Genomic DNA, 21,761 nt, shown 5'->3' on the forward strand with positions numbered 1-21,761 from the left:
GATGAGACAAGAGATTTGAGAGTTATTGTGGACAGAGAACTTAAGTTTAAAGAGCATATTGCAAAGATTGCCAAAACATCACATCAAATTACATGTTGTTGAGGAGCACACTAACAAGCAGGGATAGGGAAGTTATTGTTCCACTCAATAAGGAATTAATAAGGCCACACTTGGACTATTGTGCACAGATCTGGTCGACAGGATTTCTTGGTGATGAAGAAGTGGTGGAGAGGATTGAGAGGCGGGTTACAAAGATTGTTGCAGGTCTGTGGAATGTTCCCTATGAGGATAGATTGATGATCTGTGGGCTCCAAAAACTAGCTGATAGACTTAGGAGAGGAGATATGATAGAGGTATTTAAATTGTTAAAGAGATTTTACAGGATTGATACTAATGATATTCTTAAGACCAGTGCAGGATGTGAGAGAATGAGGGGCCATCCCTGGAGATTGTGTAAGAGTGTGGTTAACAAGGGTGTTAGGACTAGAGTTTTTACTTGGAGGGTTGTGAATGGGTGGAATGCTTTGCCAGAGGTGGTTGTGAATGCTTCAACTGTGAATGAATTTAAGGAGAGGTATGACATGTATTGTGTAAATAATGGTTAGTGTGTCAATGTCGGATCTCCCGCGATGAGTCTTTTGAGTCCATGGAGACACCGTTAAAATAATAATAATAATAATAATAATAATAATAATAATAATAATAATAATAATAATAATAATAATAATAATAATAATAATAAAATACTTATATGCTCTGTATTACTAAAATCTTGGTATTTCTAGCCTGGCTCCCACTGATGAGACCTCGATAGGGGTCGCAACTGGTGGGGGCTAGCTTTGAGAGGCTTTGCTTTGGGATAGGTTTTTGCCTGTCTCTGAGTAGGGCCACCGCTGAGATTATGGCTCTGGCTGGTGGTGGGGTGAGCCTACCACTGGGTAGAGCCAACGCTGAGAATTTCTTCTTGGTGATGGAGTGAGCCTATCACTGAGTGGAACAACGCTGAGTTGGACGGTCTTTCGGCCACTATGGAGTGGTCTAGGGATCGTCCTAATTTTTAGAGAGGTCTTTACTTAAATACACCTCAATAAAGGTTGAAACCGGTCTGGGTAGTGGTTCCTTGCCTTTAATACAAAGCATCATACATCTCCTTCAGGAGATGTGCTTTGCATTAAGGGTAAATATTAAGATTAGTGATCAGAGCTTATTCTACTTTTACCATGAGTTGCCTTGGCCTTGCACTGTGTGTAGGGTCAGCTAGACTTGCAACACTTGCAGGCGCAAACTTGAGTTGTTTGTCTGTTTTCTTACTTGGGAAATGGAGTAAAACCAGGTTTAAAATAGCTTGGTATCTTTAACACATACACATATATATAGTATATATATGTGTTAAAGATACCAAGAAATTTTATAAACTTGGTTTTAATCCTTTTTCCAAGTAAGCAAAACAAAGTTTTGCGCGTGAAATATATTCACGTCTGAGCTACTTGCAAATAGAGGCTAATGACTTCATATCACTTGCCTTTTCCCAAGTAAGCAAAACGAAGTTTTGCGCGTGAAATATATTGACGTTTGAGCTACTTGCATATAGAGGCTAATGACTACATATCACTTGCCTTAGAACATATCCCATAATGTGTATGTGTATATATATATATATATATATATATATATATATATATATATATATATATATATATATATATATATATATATATATATATATATATATATATATATATATATATATAGATATGTAGAAAATTTTAACTTGGGTATATATTATGTATTCAAGATACCAAGTAATTTTATATGAACTTGGTTTTTAATCCTAAGATTTCCTAAGAAGCAAACAGACAAGAAAGTAAAGTTTGTGCCTGCAAGTCTAAGGCAACTGATCCCTAAGGTAGTGCCAGTCGAGGCAACTCGTGATAAAGGTGGATAAAGCTCTGATTACTATTTTTAGTATTTTCCCCTAATGTAAAACACATCCGCTCACTACACACACACACACCTATATCCCACCTTACGTCATTTTGTTCTTCACAGCAGGAATATAGGTGGCGCATTTTTACTAATCGTTACCTCGACTGCCTTACATGAGGATAAAACTATATTAATTCACTTAATTTACTTTAATCTATGAGAAATGGTCGTGTTAAGGGTGTATGCTATTGTTATTAAATTGGTGCGTACAGGAAGAGAATTTTGTTCAACATGTATTGTTTATTAATACTTAGGTTATGAAACATAGTATCTAGGGGAAGAAAAATATGGGATCTCGAAGGTGAGCTGTGTTATGTTTTAACTGTCAATTTATGAGATGCTCTTTCCTGCCAGTCTGCCAATTTCTGTTTCGGTTATTTCTGTTATGTTTGTTTAATGTAATGATATATTTCAAGTATAAATGTTTATAAGAATGTGAAGTGATCACATGTTTTGCATTGTCGCGTACGTTTATTGCCGGTTGAAGTGAAACATCGCCTTGACAAACTGCGGAAGTAAAAACGAACGTATTCCTTCTACGTGAACTCGCCGAACAGAAATTACGTGCGACTTCCTAATCAGTGTTACTCGTACGCCGCAGATACTACCTGAAAATCCCTGTAAATTTTACTCATTTAGTTAGAGACGGATATTTTGAGAGACACGGGATAATGGTGATTTTTATTATCATCATTATGCCACTGCTTTTACTAGTCATTTGTAGGAAAGTCTTTAAATATATACTAATCTAATTATTATTATTAGACACCTCCAGGGAGTCCAAAGACTCATCGAGGGAGAGTGTGCCAACAGCATCGAACGATTGTGCCCCTTCCAGCTACTAATCGCGCTCAAACTTACTTAACTGAGCCATTAGTAGCAGAGGCTCTACCAATCGACCAACCTTTGCCGGCATTATGAGGGTATAATGTTGTATGGGACACATGAATATTCAGAAATTTTAACGAATGCCTTTAAAAGATAACATGAAAATATCGATGCTCAATAAGGAAGCTGATTGCTATAACTTCTTCCTTGATTTTCCTCGTGAGTTCTAAGTAAAATTCAACTTACAGGAATTCTGTGGAAACTGTTTCCTAATATTGCTGTTCTTGCGACGATGCACACTGCAACAGTAGCCAAAAAAGGAGTGGCGTATAAATTATGCTGTAGTAATTTTTATTTAACTACATATTCGCTTTTTAACAATTAGGAAATTTTAATTTGATGATTAATACATTTATCTACAATTATCATTGTTATTATGAAGGTGTCTCCATGGAGTCAGAAGACATTGCGGGAGACCTACATTGACACACTAACCATTATTCACACAATATCTATCATACATCTCCTTAAATTCATTAACAGATGAAGCACCTCTGATAATGCATTCCGCACATTCACTACACTTCAAGCAAAAAATCTAGTCCTAACACCCTTCTTAACCATTGCACCAACAAACTGTCAGGTACAGCAGATCAGAGCTCGCTATTTCTTTCTTCTTGAACACTGTTCCAACTCAAGTTTTTTAATCTCTTATCAGATCTTTGCACAAGTCTTATTCTTAGTCTCTTCTCATCAATTCTTATTTTATCTATTCTTTTTTGGTGTTCTTTATGAATTCATTTTCATTATATGCTTATTTAAGAAAGAATTAATGAACATTTATTCACTGCTTTCTAGTGCCAAAACATTCCTCATGTCCACATTTTTTATTCCACCTTTCCTCATTTTTGTCAACATTGTAAACTAATTACACTGATAAAATACCCCCCCCCCCCCCACACACACACAATCTGTCCAGTGAAACACTCCTCTAACTCTTGCTTTAAACTTCTATCTGAATAAGTGACACATAGACACAGTTGAAAATATTTAATTAAGATGGATTAATTACAAATATTTTGATTCATATATCATGGATCGTTGTCAGTGTAAAATGTTTTGAAATTTAAAAAAAAATGAAACAACAATGAAGATATATGAAGAGTGGAATCTCTCCTTATATGTAGTTGCAGAAAAGACAGGTAAAAAAATGATGCTATTAGGATCAGTTGGACTGTGCGTGATTTTTTTTATATATATATATATATAAATATATATATAAATATATATATATATAAATATATATATATATATATAAATATATATATATATATATATATATATATATATATATATATATAAATATATAAACATGCCAGCCTGGTTGGCCGAGTGGTTAGCATATCCGCTCTCCAGCCAAGAAGCTGCGGATTCAAATCCTGTGTAGGCATGGATGGTTATGATTATCCGCTCTCCCAATATGGACTGGGTCACCATGGGAGTAGCACACCCAAAACCTCCTGCGATGGGACAGGCCTTCACCTTGCAGTGGCTACAAATATAGGCTGTTAATTTTTTTTTTTTTTCATATATATAAACTTATATAATTAAACAGCATAGTTCTTAATAATAATTTCCAGATTTTTGGCATAGAGAGTCCATCATTAAGGTTGAGTGATGCCGAAGTACTTCAGAACGTTCTTTAAAGAGATGCTCTTATTTATGAGAACATCTATGTAGTAATTTAGCATAATTCCAAAGGATCCTGTTGCTAGTATTAATAATCTTATGTTCTGTGAGACTTGATTTGTTACTGTTTCTTGGAGAAAATGTAGCTTGGTGTATAGAAACAGATTGGCCTGAATGTGGAAAAGTTGTGGAAACAGGTTAATTTGTTTCTGCCTACATTTCCTCCAAGAAATGGAACAAATTAGGTCTCACAGAACATAGGATTGTTAATACTAGCATCAGGACCTATGGAATGATGTTAAATTACTACATAAATGTTCTTGTAAATAAGAGCATATCTTTAAAGAAATTTCTGAAATACTTCGGCATTTCCCAATTCTCAACTTTAATGATCTACTCTCTATACCAAAAATCTGGAAAATTATTATCAAAAAAATAATTATGTGTTTTTAATAATTATATGCATGCATACTTTAACTGATCCTAATTGCATTATTTTTTTACTTGGCTATCTCGCTGCTGCATATAAGGAGAGATTCCATTCTCCATATACTTTCATTGTTGTTTAATTTTTTTTTTATTTCAAATTGTTTTACACTGACGATGATCCATGATACATAAATCAAAATATTTGTAATTAATCCATCTTAATTAAATTAAATATTTGCAACTGTGTGTGCGTGTGTTAGTTATTCGTGAATAATGCACAGTTATCTATAAATAAACATATCACTGGGAAGTATGCTCCACAAATGTTTGTCTAACACTGTTAACTTGTATATTTTCTTTGTGATTTAAAGTCATGTTCTCTCTCTTCTTGCTATTAATATGTAACTGGAGAAACAGAGCAGTGTCACACTTCTATTTGTCCAGTTTTTTTCTGTAGCTTTTCTCCTGAACGTACCTATATCACTATATTATCTGTAAATACATCTGGTTCTCCTTTTTCAGTTATTAACTATATCCAGGACACATCATTTTTGCTAATGGAAATTATTTTACTATTAATATATAATATTATAAATGAAAAGAATATAATTTGTGTAATATACATTGTAATAAAGTAGAAAAACTTTCCACAACTATTTCTCATTCAGAGTATTTAATAATAATGTGATACATTTTTTTCCCCTACTTATATAATGAGAATATGACTTCTGGTTTAATCTGAAGCTTAATCTTATCTCATTTCCATTGATGAGACCTGAAATGTCAAAAATAGTCTAGAGAGTGACCTTTCCTATAATGTTTTTACAATATTATTATTATTATTATTATTATTATTATTATCTAAGACATCCAGGGACTCGAGGGAGACTATGAATCACCCAAACCAGCTATCATACCTTCCCTTAAATTCATTCACTCTAAATGCACTCACTACCGCTAAAGGCAAAACTATTCCATTTTCATGTACCTCTAACTCTTCATCTAATGTAGCTGTAGCACTGTGCACCATGTTACATACATCTGGTTGATATATGAACAATCTCATTAGCTTCTGACACTCGGCATTCATTAAAGTTATTCTTTCACATTCATTCTTTCTATTTCTTGTGGCATAACAATAAAATTCTTTCAGATTGCCTTTAGCTTGTATTGGCCAATTAATTTTCATACTCCGATTTAGCTTTCTGCACAATACTCGTTACTTTTCTAGCCTGAGCTTTATATATTTCATAACTTCTCTCACTCTTATTCTCACGTTATTCTTTCCACATCATCTTCTTCTCATGGATCTGTTGCTTAATAAGGTTGCACATCCATTTCACTCTTAACCTATTTATTCTTCGAACACTAGGGATACATTCAGATTCCGCCTCATTTAAGCACTTTTTCAAAGATTCCCATGCATTGCTGACATTTTTCTTGTTCAGTAACTGATACCATGGGACCCAAGATAGTATTCTCCGAAGTTGTTCATAATTTCCAGCTTTATAGTTCAACGTGTAACCTGTTTTAATCAGAGCATCAATACAATTAGATACTTCCCAAGAAAGCACAGCATGATCACTCTCACCAGTTGATGATAAAATAGCCATATTCTTAACAGAGACCCCTTCTGATGCTATGAGCAATTCCAACACTCTTTGATCTTGAGTTCCTTCTTTCACATGCTGCTTGAGAAAGTTGTCTTGCAACAATTCAATAAATTCTTCTTCTTTCTTATCATCAGATTCCTCTTCTACCCAATCAATGGTTGGAAAATTAAAATCACCTATAATGATCATTCGTTTGGTACCCATAAGGCTAAATCGGTGATGCATTTCTAAGTCCCCTGCAACCGAGCTGCCAGGTCTTTAGCAACACTCCACCATATATTTCATTCTGTTAAAACTCCATTTCACACCAGATTGACTCAAACTCACTGCTATTCTTGTTAGATATGCAATCTATTTGGTCTTGTTCTAGAATCTTCTCATTTCCCTCCCCAGACATACTTAAAAGATTCAAACCCGAAGCATATTTTTCCACCCCCTTCGCCACATATATTACCATGTTTGAAGACATATCTTTATCATGTTTGCGTACCATAGCTGAACTCTCATACACATTTTTCACATTACTTCCTTGATCTAGTTTCCCTGTCTCTGCATTAGGTCTCATACCAAGAAGTAATTTCTCCAGGCCATCCTTCTTATACAAGTGTTTTCTGCATTAAACACACTCCACACATCTAAAAACTCGCATCCATTTCTTTTATACAGCCTGTGTGTGAAATCATTTCTTCATTGCCTTCCTCCTTAACTCAGTACTGGGTTGCAATCCTACAATTTTTACTCTCTCTCACATTTCTTTCTTCCTTCTTCCAACAGACCTTTCATGTCTCTTGTACTATATTTGTCACTATTTAAATTATTAGTATCTATCAGAATTACCATCCCTTTTACTTTTCTTTTTTGGTTTTCAACTATGTTTGTCATATTTTTAATTTTCGCTTCCAGAAAACTAGAAGTGGTGACTTCCTCGGCACGTGCAAATTTTGAGATTGAGATATGGGATGCTAATGTAAATTGTGATGATAACAGCCTCTATTAGTCAAAGTTACTTCACAGTTATGCTTGGGTATAGCATTAAAACACAAATGTAATTTCTTGTCATGTAAATACACATTGTAACCAACAGAGAATTTTTTCCAGTTGCGTTACTATAGTTTTATCTTTGTAATCATTTGATGATAAACCATCATAATATGGAAAGTTTCATAACATATGTGTTAAAATTAATGAGAAATTGTTAGGTCTTATCATGTAATTTGTTTCTAATAATTAAGTCTGTGATCAGTAAGAGTTATATTCATTTATTGAAATGGGTTACAAAAATCATAGAACATACCTGAAATTTTATTTAAAAAACAGGAAGTAATTACCTTTTAAGTCATTAAATGGTGATAAGAAACTAATAATACAATATTGATATATTCTTTTGCAGTGCCAGTTGCATGTTCATTACCATTTTTAATAACTGTCATTATTGAACAGTAATTATAATAGCAACATGTACAGTGGCAGTTATTTTTTTTATACATAAACATACACACAAGAGGTCGAAAATCTTATAGTGTATCATGTTTCATATGAGCAAGTGATTAAGAAAGGCACACATGTTGATCTTTCTTGAACTATTGCGGTCTCCCAGCCTTAGCAAGAAACCAAAAGCCTTGACTGCTATTTGAACAAGAGACAGGCTTGGTACATTGAGTCATTACAAAGTTGCTTTGCACCTGTTGGATTTTTTTTTTATAGTTGTAATGGGCTGTAGTATAAACAGTGAGAGGATGGAGTTCTTGATCTAAGTCATTGGGCATGTGCTGAATTTTTGGATTGACTGCTTCAGAACAATTTTTGGAGAACCAGGGTTTGGATAATGGTTGAAAGCTTGGAGTGGAGTGGGGAATAAAAGCACTCATTTCAGTGTGAACAATTTCTTTTAGATCAGAGCAGGTGCTTGGATCAGAAGAGTGGAAACAGTAATCAGACCATGGAAATCCTGAAGGCCATTCCTGTGTCCTTTGGAACTGTTGCAGTGTCACAGGATACGAGGCTGAAAATGACTGGGAGAACAACAATCTGTAGAAAAGGAAACATGGACAAGGTTATGGTCAGATTGCCAAGAGGAGAGCTAACATCATTGGTATATTTGGAGGGCTAGCTGCTCAAGATGTTGGAATGGGGATTATCTGGAATTTTGGTGGGTTGATGAACAATTTGTTAAATCGTTACTGATGGCAAACAGATAAAAACATCATGATTTATGTCAAAAAAATGTTTTTAATCCTAGCTTTTCTTAATAAAAATTTGGGCAGTTTAATTGTTAATTTTCCATACATCCCTTGAAGGTACATAATAGAATTTCATGATAAAATTGCCTACTGTGAGCAATATTCCAATTATTTTGAGGTTGGTTGACCTGACCAGGTCTTCTGACTTATAAAAGTTTTACAGTGGCTTATGCTGTAAACTTCCATATTTGAATATTTTTGGCTAGCTGCCTTTTCATGTATCAGTGGGTTTCTTTTCTTCTCCCCCCCTCAAATTTTTGTGTCAGTTCTGTTATTAGTATATATCTTATTCAAGACTCAAATATAAAAGAGTTAGTTACTTTTGCACCAACTTAGCTTTATGGTTTTCTCTGTTTTTTCCCAGTGACATATTTGCTAGGAATGTGCAGTATTTATTCTTTTGCAGGATTGCTTCTTTGGCTTCTTTTTTCCCTCATGAAGTTCTGATTTTTCTATCCTTGTAGACAAGTTCACCATATGCCTCCTTGGCTATGTCATGTTTGCTTTTCCCATTGGATCTCTAAAATCTGGTTCTTGTTTTCAAACTTTCTTTTTTCCCCCCTCTAATACTGTTTGTATTTTTGAATCCACAGTTCACCTTTGAAAACTGCTAGACTGATTCTTTTTAAAACTTTTGTATATAATTTTCTTTTCAAAGTAATAATCATTTTTATCCTACTCAAAACTGAATGGTTAAAAACTTTGTACTCCAAATTCCAGTATGTGAGCACAGTTATTCTTGTGGACAAGCTTAGGTATTGGAAGTTATTCATATTATTTTTCACGGTATATTACAACTGTGATACTTGCAGCTAAGAACCTTAAGGATTCGTGAAGTTTAAGGAGTAGAAGATATTATTACAAAACAATAAATCATAAAGATATTAACCTGCTTATATTTCACTGGATTTCAAACCAGAATCTTAAGAGCACAGCTGATTGTTACAATATATGAGCAGCGTTAAGTTTAGGAAACAGTTCAAATTGTAATAAACCATCTCTGTTATAAGGTTATGCATAGCCTCACACTGTACCATGCAGGCTGTCAAAATCTGATCCAATGGAAAAGGGTAGCTAATCCTTATTTCTGTAGTCTTTTACATATACACCCTCTGTCCAAAAAGAAACCAAACTTTTCAAAAATAGAAGAAACTAGTGACACCTCCTGTTGTATCTTTTTGTTGTCGAAAACAGCAACCTTCATTAGTGTTGTGTCAACTGTTTATGACATTTGTTTCATTAGAAGCCGAGTTATAGTGCCAAGAGTGACAGTGTGTTTTGATGAATCGGAAAATGAGTTTCAAACAGAGAGCTGCGATTGACTTTTGTGTTAAACTTGGTAAAAGTTTACCGAAATGCATCAAATGCTTCAAAAAGTATACGGTGATGAATGCTTATCCTGTACTCAAGTTTACAAGTGATTTAAGCGAATTCAAATTGGTCTTGAGATGCTTGAGGATGATGAAAAGCCGGGCTGTCCAAAAACTGGACTGAGCAAAGTTAACATCCAAAAACTGCATGATTTCATTAAAGAAAACCTGAAATTGTCCATGAGATTGATTTGAAGATGAATTGGGGATTCCAAAATCAACTGTGCACAACATTTTGACCGAGAGTTTGGGCCTTCATAGATTGCATTCGTGATTTGTTCCCCACAAGTTGACTGACGACCAAAAAATCTATTGAATTGAACACTGCAAGGACCTCATTAAAACAACTTATAAGGACCCAAATTTCCCTGAAACGATCGTTACTGGTGACGAAATGTGGTGTTTTGAGAATGAGCCTGAAACGAAGCACCAGAGTGCTGAGTGGAGACCACTAGAAGAGGGGCATCTGAAAAAAAAAAAAGTTGCTTGGAGAAGTCAAAAGTAAAGACAATGCTGATTTGTTTCTATGATTCCAAGGGCATTATCCACAAAGAATTTGTTCCACCTGGCCGAGATAAAACTCACCATTGACCAAACGGTCAATGGTGAGTTTTATCTCGAAGTTTTGAAGTGATTGATAGCAAGAATTTGTCGCATACGGCATGAATATCGTGACGACTGATCGTTCGTCAAAACACACTGTCACTCTTGGCACTATAACTTGGCTTCTAAAGAAACAAATGTCATAAACAGTTGACACAACACTAATGAAGGTTCTGTTTTCGACAACAAAAAGATACAACAGATGACTCCACTAGTTTCTTCTATTTTTGAAAAGTCCGGTTTCTTTTTGGACAGAGGATGTATATATTGCGTATGTTTCTTTGGCTTTTGTATGCCTGTTTTTGTTGAAAAACAGTTTTTGACAAGGGGGAAAAAAAGACCCCCTTCCACCTCTGTGTGAGACCAGCTAACTCTGATTCAGACAAATCTCTGATAAAGGCTTTTTGCATCCCAGATGGAATTTGAATCTAGGTCTTTCCAACCAAAGAACATTGTCTCAAACTAGCTATGGAGGTTCCACTGTAATGGGCAAAAGATGTAATTGTACTAAATGTACTTTGAAAATGCTAATTCAACAGTTAGTGAAATAAAAGCCAGTTAATAAATATATTTGATTTGTTTTGAAGTTGTAGTGCTGTGAAAAATGAAATAAATAATGTCCACCACCTAAGTTTGATTATCCTCAATGGGGGATGATGTATGCAAAGTGCAATGATTTGGTAAGTTGAGCCTAAAATTAACATGACAGTTTAACAGGTTGGCTTTCCTAAAATGATTCTGGGATACTAATATGATTCTTGCATTTCTAAAATTTAGAAGTTCCAGTCAGTCAGTCAAAGTACATGTGTTTACTAATAGGCGATTTTAGCATTCTTGCAAGCTAATTTTGCTGCTTACCCAAATAAAACTGTTGCATCTCTACATGAACTGATGAACATGTTCAATCCTGAATTGTGGTCAGTCCTTTATCTTGTGTAGGTAGGAAGTTTTACTGAAAAGATAATAATAAATAATAATAATGTAGAAAAGTTTCGAAATAATTTAGAAAACCATTGTTTGAAAAATGAAATCCTCCAACAATGCACTGACATGCACTGCATCAAGATTGCCCATCTTGGGTATATATCTGAAAATACAACTAAAATACTGAAAAAATATAAGCTACATAGCATGTTCAAGACACATTTCAAACTAGCAATAGATGCCATCTGCTGTCACATCCTGGAGTGTATAAATTGCCGTGTGATGGCAACCTGGCTTTTTATAGACCAGACAAGATCTGTTAACTTCCACTTATTACAATACAAATACATTTACTGCCATAATGTTATGGCTGGTCAGGACTGGGAAGACCATGTTTTGGGCACCACTTCATAATAATTTACAGGATCAGACAGAAGAAAACCAGTTTGTTATATAGTTGTTACAAATCAGAGAGACCATTTTCAGTCAGTAACAGCTGAGAAATATGTGACCCCACCTAGACATATTTGATTTATTATAATTTATAGTATATGCTGTTTATTTCACATAGAAAGTAAAAATATACAAATTGAATGGGATAGCAGTGAATGTTCTCTATCATTCTATAAATAGCCATCATCCAGTTTCTATATAGAGCACTTAGAACCAAGCACTCAACACAGCCACAGTGAAGCTAGTGATTTGACTATGCTATGTAGATGATATGTTTGCTATTTGGTCACATGGTCCAGGCACATTTTATATATATATATATATATATATTCATTTTAATATAAACTGACTAAAAATCCAAGAATTATAACAAATTGAGATTTATTTGAAAACGCAACATGTTTTGTCGGGATTGACTTCATCAGGCGTTAAGAACATAGAAAGCTTTTAATAGCTTTCATTTTGCGAAACATGTTGTTTCGCAAAATGTTTCGCAAAATAACCTAACCACTGTTTTTTTTTTTTTTTGAGTAATACCATAAAATTATATATCAATGGAAAGATAATTTAATTAAGAATGTAAAAAATGAGATATACAAAAATTCTCACAATGTGAGTTAGTACTTAGTTGGGTAACCTTTAGTGTTAATTATGATCTTACTACACCTTCCATGGAGTGAACCAAGTTTTTTAGTTCTGCAGCTGTTATAATGTGAAACCAAGATTGAATTATTGCTTCTATTAATTGGGCTTTATTGGTGGGTTGCTTCAGACTAACAAGTTTCTTTAGTCGGCTCCATAGATTTTCGATTGGGTTAAGGTCTGGGCTATTCCCAGGCCAGTTCAGCAGTGGAATATGATTATCTTGAAACCACTTTCTGCACACAGCAGCAACATGACATGGAGCTGAATCCTGTTGAAATATAAATGCTTAATTATCTTGGAAAAGATCACGTGCGGAAGGCTACAGTTTGGGCTCAAGTATTTCATTTATGTATTTTGGGGCATTTATATTCCCATTAATCATGCAAATTCTGCCCACACCTTTTGATGTCATACAACCCCAGATCATAACGCTAAGTGGGTGTTACACGGTAGGTGTAAAGCAATCAGGTTGCATTACACCTACCGTGTAAGGAGAAGAATCGGATAAGGAGAAAAATCGGAGAAGTTGACTGGTTACCCAAGTGACCAGTCAACTCTTCTCCGATTCTTCTCCTTACGTACTTTATGCCATCACTACCAAACAGCGAGATTTTGGCCTCATCACTCCAAATAATACTGCCCTATTGTTTCCGCTGTCCAGTTAACATGGGTTTTAACTCAGTTTAATCTTTTCAACCTTTGTTTGAGAGATAAAAATGGCTTTTTTTGTGGAATTCTAGCATTTAGACCAAATTTCTGCAGTTTGCGCCAAACAGTCCTTGCACTCAACTTCACATTGTATTGCACCATTTCATCTTGTATACACCCAGATGATTTTCTTCTGTCACATAGCACAGTCTCTCAATTGTTCTATCATCACTTGCTATTATGCACCTTTTCCTGCCTTTACCAGTCTGGTCCACCAATTTTTCTTCTAATTTCTTCATAACTGTAGCCTTGTTCACTTAATAGTATTATTTTACATCGCTTTCTGGGTGACCAGTCAACTCTTTGTGCCATTTCTTTAATTTTATTACATTTTACAAGCTCACTAAATGAAAGAACACAAAAAAAACCAACTATCTTGATAGAAATCACATAACACACTGACAAATGTCCTCCTCTCAGCTCCAATACATGACATCAATAGCTGAAACCTTATTGGCTCATTGCCAAAACAAGATGACACCTGATTGGCTCACTAAACACTCATGCTCATTGGCTACATTCAAATGAAGGAAAGCTATTTCATATCAACCTAAGCAAGTTGCGCTTCTTTTTTCTGGTTATTTGGCTATAACTTTTCATAGAATACAGATAATTGAACAAACTTTGTTGCATTACATTCTTGATTAAATTATCTTTCCATTGATATATAATTTTATGGTATTACACAAAAACAAAAGTGGTGTTATGAGCCATCAAACCTCAAAAATACACTTTTCCCACAATTTTGGCCACTAGTGTGTGTGTGTGTGTATATATATAGTGCATTTAAATAGCCATCATCCTAAAATACATTCACAATGGGAAAATAATCAAATAATTGTCTGCCATTCCTAGATGCATTAGACACATGCCTTTCAAATGGTTTATTATTATTTTTATTTATTTATTTATTTTTTTGTATTTATAGAAGCTGTGCATATACTGGAAAATAATTATGCACAAACAATCACACCATCATCTAGCCTAACAGTATGGTATCCTGCGAACAATATTGGCCTGATTAGCTAAGTAGTTAGCATATCCCCCATACTGAGATGGAAGTGCAGGAAGTCAACTGCAAGTAATACCTGCAATGGACAACCTGCCACACTTACCAAACATGACCATAGGGTGCAATGAAGAATAATACATGAAAACCATCATTCGTTGGCCAGTATGTTGAATGCAGAGTTCTGAGCATTAACTGGAACATGAATCTGCACAAAAACATTCATTAATGAGGATCACAACATGGGTTTCTATGGTAGGACCACAATATTCAAGTCCCACATTACCCGAACTAACATGCAGCATTATCTTCAGTGGTGGAAAGAGCATGTACAGGGACATGGAAGCTTGGAAAGCTGTGTTATGATCATGCTACACTCTCTGTCGAGCAGATGAACAGGTGTGATGGATGTCCACTGAATGTCTCTTGCTGTGCATAACCCCAACTATGAAATTCAGAGATGGTGATATGATGGTATGGTCCTATTTTACTTGGTTTGGCCTCTGACCTGTGTTTGTGGTGCCATGAACATTGAACTCAGAGAGATATTTGAACATTCTAGACAATGCAATGCTTTCTACTTTGTGGTGTTTCTACAGAACTCGCCATTGTCTCTTTCAGCAAGACAATGCACCATGTTATTATGCAGATATATTATGTTATTATTGTCTTGTGTTGTGAATTTAAACTCATTTTGAAAACTGCCATCACATAATCCTTTCTATATAAGTTTTGACAATATTTAAAGAAATGTTCCAAACTAATAAGTGGTAATATACCTGCTGAATTTCTGTATAGTTAACCGTTAAAATAATAATAAAAAAAAAAACTCATTCTTCTCAAAACATTTCTGTATATGTGTTATTTGTTTTCTACTCTGCCATTTTAATCTCCAACAAGGACTAACTTTTCCTTTGTGTAGACTGCCTTCTCTAGTGACTCAAAGCATTGATTTGAAAATTGAGATGTAAGTAGAAGACATTAGAATAACAATAAATAAATATGGATGCCACTTACATTAATTTATTATTTAGTATTGTAGAATGTTCAGCTATGTTTCGTAGCCATTTTCAGTATAGTAGTAAGAGATAAACATAAAAACGAACAGTTAACTTGAAAACGCTTGATATATATGTGCTATCAACTGCAGAAGGATAACTCTGTACATTATTAGATTTCAAGGAATAAAATAAAGTTTCAAATTTAAATAATTAATTACAATTTTTATGAAACAGATGAATGATGAGTAGTACGTAGGATAACTTCCTAAATTTGATAATATTTAAGGCAATTATTTTTGTTGATATTATATAAAGATTGCTTTGCAGCCTTCTTTATATAATCTTTCCAGAAGAAAATAATTTTTTTTTAGAACTTTAGTATTATTCCACTGAATTTTATGCTTAGTAGACAAGGCATGACTAGGTAAACCAGATTTATTGGACTCTTGAAGTAAAATATATTCTTCATGTTCTTCAAAACAAACTTGAGAATAACCAGTTTGTTCATAATAACGCAGATCACAGTAACATGGGATTCTGTAAACTCCAGGATAAGAGATGATATTTTTCTTTTAGAGATGAGAAAAGTTCGTAATAGTGCTTTATGGTATAAACAATACCAAGATAATAAAAAATATGCAATTTATTAAATTCACTAATATTCTGCAGATTTTCTAATTGGCATCAGAGCACAATTATACCCAATAAGCACATAGCACTAAATTATATAACTGAGGAAACAATTAAATTGTAACTACAGAACTAATATCCTTATGACACCCTCTGGGTTTGGATAACCATTAAATTAATTTAGAGAAGTCAAGATATGAGGTCTTAAAATGATAGTATCCCAGATCTTTGGTAAATTAATGTAACCATGCTTGTTGAGGTTGGAAGAATGCTTCATAGCTGATGCTGATTCAAAAAAAATAGTCTCTCTCCATCTGATGCTATGTAAAGGAGTATCCAGGGTATGGTCTGCTAATCCCGACTTGCCAGCCAGATTATTATTCAGGCCTCCATGGATCAAAAGACTCATCGTGGGAGGTCCTTTCTGAGAAACACAAGTCTATCAAGACTCATCGAGAGAAGTCCCTCCTAGGAAACACAGTTTATCATACCACTCCTTAAATGCATTGACCAGTCTCGTTCCCACCACTCCATCAGGCAATGCATTCCATGGTTCAACTACCCTCCATGCAAAGAAACCACTCCTCGTCCCTCTTTCTCACAGTTTCCTTTCGTAACTTCCAGGGATGGTCCCTTGTCATGACTCCTTCCCACTGTTCAACCAAATACAATGGAATGATAACCCTTTTATCTCTGCAGGTCAGTGTCCATCTCATTATTGCAGCAATCCTCTGTTTTACCTTCACATCCTTTGCAATATGTCCACTAAATTTCAGGTTTCTATCAATCCCAGATCTCTTGTCTGCCCTACTTCCTCCAGTTTAACTCCTCCCATAGAGTATGCAGTGTCCCATCGATGTGTCCCAAACCTCAAGACCTTACATTTTGCTGCATTAAACCGACACCCCCATTCATTTGCCCATCTATCTAGTTTATTCAAATCCTCTTGCAGGGCCACATCTGCACTATTACTAATAACCCTTCCCAGCTTCTCATCATCGGCAAACAACTGAATATCCCCCTGCAATCCATGGATAGTGTCATTGATATAAAGGTTAAACAATATAGGTCTCAGTACTGAGCCCTGCGGAACCCCACTTGTAACCTTCTGCCACTTCAATATTGCTCCACCATACACAACTCTCTGATACCTATCGGACAGCCAATCCTGAATCCAGTTGACCAATCTGACATCCAGACCCCATGTGCTGCAACTTGAATATCAGCTTATCATGTGGTACCCTGTCAAATGCCTTTGCTAAGTCTAGGAAAATGGCAGCATATGCCTTTCCCCTCATCTAATGCTCTTATAACTTTATTATAAAAGGCTAGCATATTGCTAAAACAAGAGCGCCCCATCATAAATCCATGTTGACTCTCACAGATAACATTACTTCATTCCCCTCATCTAATGCTCTTATAACTTTATTATAAAAGGCTAGCATATTGCTAAAACAAGAGCGCCCCATCATAAATCCATGTTGACTCTCACAGATAACATTACTCTCATCTGCCCAATGCTGTATACTGTCCCTCACTACTTTCTCCAAGATCTTACTAACTACTGATGACACACAAACTGGCCTATAATTAGACACTTCCAGTCTGCTACCACCCTTATACACTGTCTTACCTTCCTTCCATTCCATGGGCACCTTTCCCACAGCCAGACTTTCACTGAAAAGTCAGGTCAAAGGCACCGTCAGTTCCCAGCACATTCTCTCAAAACTCATGGTGAAATACCATCCAGTCCCACAGCTTTACTGACATCCAGAGTACTCAGTATTTGGAACACACTCTCCTCCTGCACCTCTAAACCTTGAACTTGCCCTATCCCTCTAGTAGTCAAATTGACTCCTCCAGGATGAAATACTCCAATAAAGTGTTCATTGAACAATTCCGCTATGTCCTCTGCATCAGTCACTCTATTCCCATTTTTATCCCACAATGTCATTCTTTCACAGTCATTTCTCCTTCTACTGGCCTGGGGACCAGATCTGAGAACAATAGTCTAAGTGTGGTCTGATCAGAGTCTTATACAACGGAATGATAACCCTTTTATCTCTGCAGGTCAGTGTCCTTCTTATTATTGCAGCAATCCTCTGTGTTACCTTCACTACCTTTGCAATATGTCCCCTAAATTTCAGATGATCACAGATGTAATTTTTTTGTTCTTCAAGGCAGATGATAACTGATCTATCAGTCTGTCCAAAGTAGGCCAAACTGCAGGCACCAGAAATGTTATACACTCCAGGATGTTCAAGAGGATGTAGGTGATCTTTAGAAGAATGTATAAAGGTAGCTAGCTGAATGAAAAGCTTGAAAGTGGCATGGCGGTTTTATTTGCAGAGAACTTTGGCTATTTTTTTTCTGATGTACCCTTAACATATGGGATGGGATTGGTTTCAATGTGATCCTGTGTGTTAGAAGGATGGGGGGAGGGTGCATGCAGTATTTTATCTACTTTATATAGGCTGTAGCTATTGACTAAAAAGGTGCTGCAAAGGTCCCTGAGCTCAGTTTCAAGAGAGCAGACCTGAACAGGAGCAGTGGTCTCACACCAGGTGATGAATTTCATCTCTCACTTAGAGCATCTTGAAGACTCCTGTTCTCTTCAATACAACCTCAGCCTTCATTTTGGTTACACTGTGTGGATAATGTGTTTGCCATATGGCCAGACCAGTGGCGTTTTATGCCCATTTAGGTTGGGTGTGCTGTTGAGTGGCTTATGCAACCTGCATTGCAAAATTCACACCAATTTGACCATGTGATTGCATTTTTAATTAAAACTTTCAAAAGTTTTAAGAATGCATATTGCATTCTTAAATGCAATATGTTTTAGGAGAAGTTTTAAGAGTGCAGCATCAGCGCTCATCTTAATTGGTCCAGTGCAATTAATTGCACGATAAATTTGAATACTCTAGTTTATCAATTAATATAATTTTATATATGAAAAACACAAAGGTCAAATGTTCATATGAATTATTTACATGTAAACACAAGGTAAAGGTAATAATTTATTATAAAGACCGTATATAAAGGCCTGCCTGGTTGGCCGAGTGGTAAGCGTATCCGCTCTCCAACCAAAGGCTGCAAGTTCGAATCCTGCTGTGGGCATGGATGTTTGTGATTGTCTGTGGTAAAACTGGTGGTGGTTGGCAGTAGATGGCGTTGGTGTAGTTGCAGTCAGTTGGTGGAGACAGAGCTGTAGAGCAGGTGCCCTCCCTTGATGAGTCTTTGGACTCCCTGGAGGTGTCTAATAATAATAATATTTCAGTCTGAAAATTATAGACCATCTTTAGTGGCAAAAAATAGTTGATACAAGATAGATCGAATGCAAACAGTGGATTTATTTGAAATAGAATGAGCAGAGTGATGTTATATTTCCAGTAACATTATGATATGAGGAAAAGGTTTAATCATAACAGTATTAAAAAAAAAAAAGTATAATAATCACCTGATGGATACAGCATCATGTTAGTTTCTTGAGCTTACGGCTTCATAAAATACCATTCTTGGTTTTAATATAAGTATAAAAAAAAGTAATAAAAAAATTAATGATATTTATGAAAATAAAGAGCCAAAAGACTTCAGTTCAGCGAGGCAAAATTATATAAGTAAAGTGGATATTAGATTTAGCATTATTTCAAAGCCCAACAATTCACTTACGAAAAATACATCTCTCTGACATTTCAAGTTCCTTAGTACTGAACGAATGTTTTTTCCTCTCTTAAGGTTTCTGCCTGATCTCTGAGGAAAACCAACTAGTTCAAAGCAGCTGTCAGGCCAGTGAAACCTTATCAAAATGGACTAATAGAAAGCTACTATATAGACACTTGAGCGAGTGCCTTAGTTTTCTAAGTAGTCTGTGCTAAGACAACTCATGTATGCTGGAGAGTGTATTCCCGTAATTTGAATTTTGATGTGATTTTAAATACAGCTATACAATACGTACAGAATTCAGAAAAAGCAATCACTTGGAAAATTATTATATTTCTGGATTGTACTAAAGAAAGGCTGAAATTTGTCTCCATGATGGGGAAAACCCAGATCAAACCTGTCAAATCCACCATTTCTGCCTCCACATCTTTGTCAACGGTGTAGAGGCAGAAACTCTTTTCTAAACTTTGTCATATTGGAATAGAAGGGAAGTTCTAAACTGGATTTATGACTTTCTAAGAAATAGAACAGTTCGAGTTAGAATAAATAATACTTTTTCTAAGAAAGGGGAAATAAGACATGGACTCCCTCAAGGCAGCATTTTGAGCCCACTCCTTTTTTCCATCTACTTAAACGACTTAGACAAAAATGTAAATAAAGAAACAAAGATAGCTATGTTTGCTGATGATTTGGTCCTATTCTCAGCTCACAACAACTTAGAAACAGCAGAAGTTCACTTAAAAAGAAAGCCATTGAAATTTTATCTACATAGTGTGAAAATAAAAAAAATCACAGAAATTTGTGTATTTACCATTAATAACCACCTCAGAAATTTGGAGACCAAAGATTAAGCTAAACAATCAACTAATTACTTTGTAATTAAAATGAAAAGCCAAACAGCTGGTTTTCTGGCAACTTAATAGATATTAAAGGGATAAAAATCCTATGTTGTTATATAGCCAGTAAGTGAAACTCTGGCTATATAACAACATAGGATTTTTATCCCTTTAATATCTATTAAGTTGCCAGAAAACTAGCCATTTGGCTTTTCATTTTAAGTACAAAATATAAGCACACCTTTGTGGCATTTGTATAGTGAAGGTATGTAAGTTCTTTTCACTAACTTTGATATCTTCCAGGTCTACCTACTCGTGATGAGACCTCAAAAAAGGTTGAAACCGGTCTGGGTAGTGACCTCTCCTCATAATGTAATGACAGTATTACATCTCCTAGGAGCTGTGTTTTACATTATGAGAGAATATCAAGAATAGTGAGGGAGCTTGCTCCACCTTTTGCTTCGAATTGCCTTCACCGATAGTTTTTCGGCATTGAAACTCATAGATCATAGTTCTCGATCTTGAGTTTCACTTACTGGCTATATAACACCATAGGATTTTTATCCCTTTAAATCAACTAATTACATTTAATGAAAACCCCAAATACCTTGGATTTACTCTGGTCCATCATTAAGCTTCAATAAACATATCAACAGTGCTGCTGTCAGAGCATAAAAGAAGACTAAATATCATGAAAACTATCTCTAGTAGAGAGTGAAGAGCTGATGCTAAAACCTTAAAAGTCACATACACCTCTATTATCCATCCATAATGGAATATGCTTCGCCCATCTGGATGCAAACATTACAAACCAGTTTAGACAAGCTTAAAAATTCAGAAATCCAAGACTCCTATATCATATATTGAAGGCATCTCTGAATCTGTGGTAAAAATAATGAAAAAATATCAACTCATTGCTACCTATAAACTCATCAACCAAATTCACAACTTTCTACCTTCTACAAAAGACAAATTCTCTTACTAATGATGCTATCTGGCGTATATGAAGTACCATATTCATGTAACTTGTCTTACTATGGACAAACAGGAAGATCTATAAATAAACGTATCTCTGAACATCAATACCACATCAGTCTTATCAAACTTCACAAATCTGTCTTGCACAACATGGAATGG

At 35.2% G+C, this 21,761-nt stretch overlaps 1 protein-coding gene across 3 annotated transcripts in view; it reads left to right on the forward strand.

Moving 5' to 3' along the window:
* The first annotated feature begins 2,099 nt into the window (after positions 1-2,099).
* LOC150109410 (tyrosine-protein phosphatase non-receptor type 11-like) overlaps positions 2,100-21,761 on the forward strand; it is a 345,702-nt gene continuing 326,040 nt past the window's right edge. For 2 of the 3 annotated variants that reach the window (XM_090407982.1, XM_090407988.1), the window contains exons 1-2: positions 2,100-2,287; positions 15,420-15,464. In XM_090407982.1, coding sequence (XP_090264108.1) covers positions 2,274-2,287; positions 15,420-15,464 — 59 coding nt within the window. In that variant the 5' untranslated portion in view covers positions 2,100-2,273. The remainder of the gene's footprint in view (positions 2,288-15,419; positions 15,465-21,761) is intronic. The other variant, XM_090407997.1, reaches the window with a different exon arrangement.

The sequence above is a fragment of the Typopeltis vanoorti genome, chromosome 2, assembly GCF_054136105.1.
Source record: "Typopeltis vanoorti isolate ZY-2024b chromosome 2, IOZ_Tvanoo_1.0, whole genome shotgun sequence".
NCBI lineage: Eukaryota > Metazoa > Arthropoda > Arachnida > Uropygi > Thelyphonidae > Typopeltis > Typopeltis vanoorti.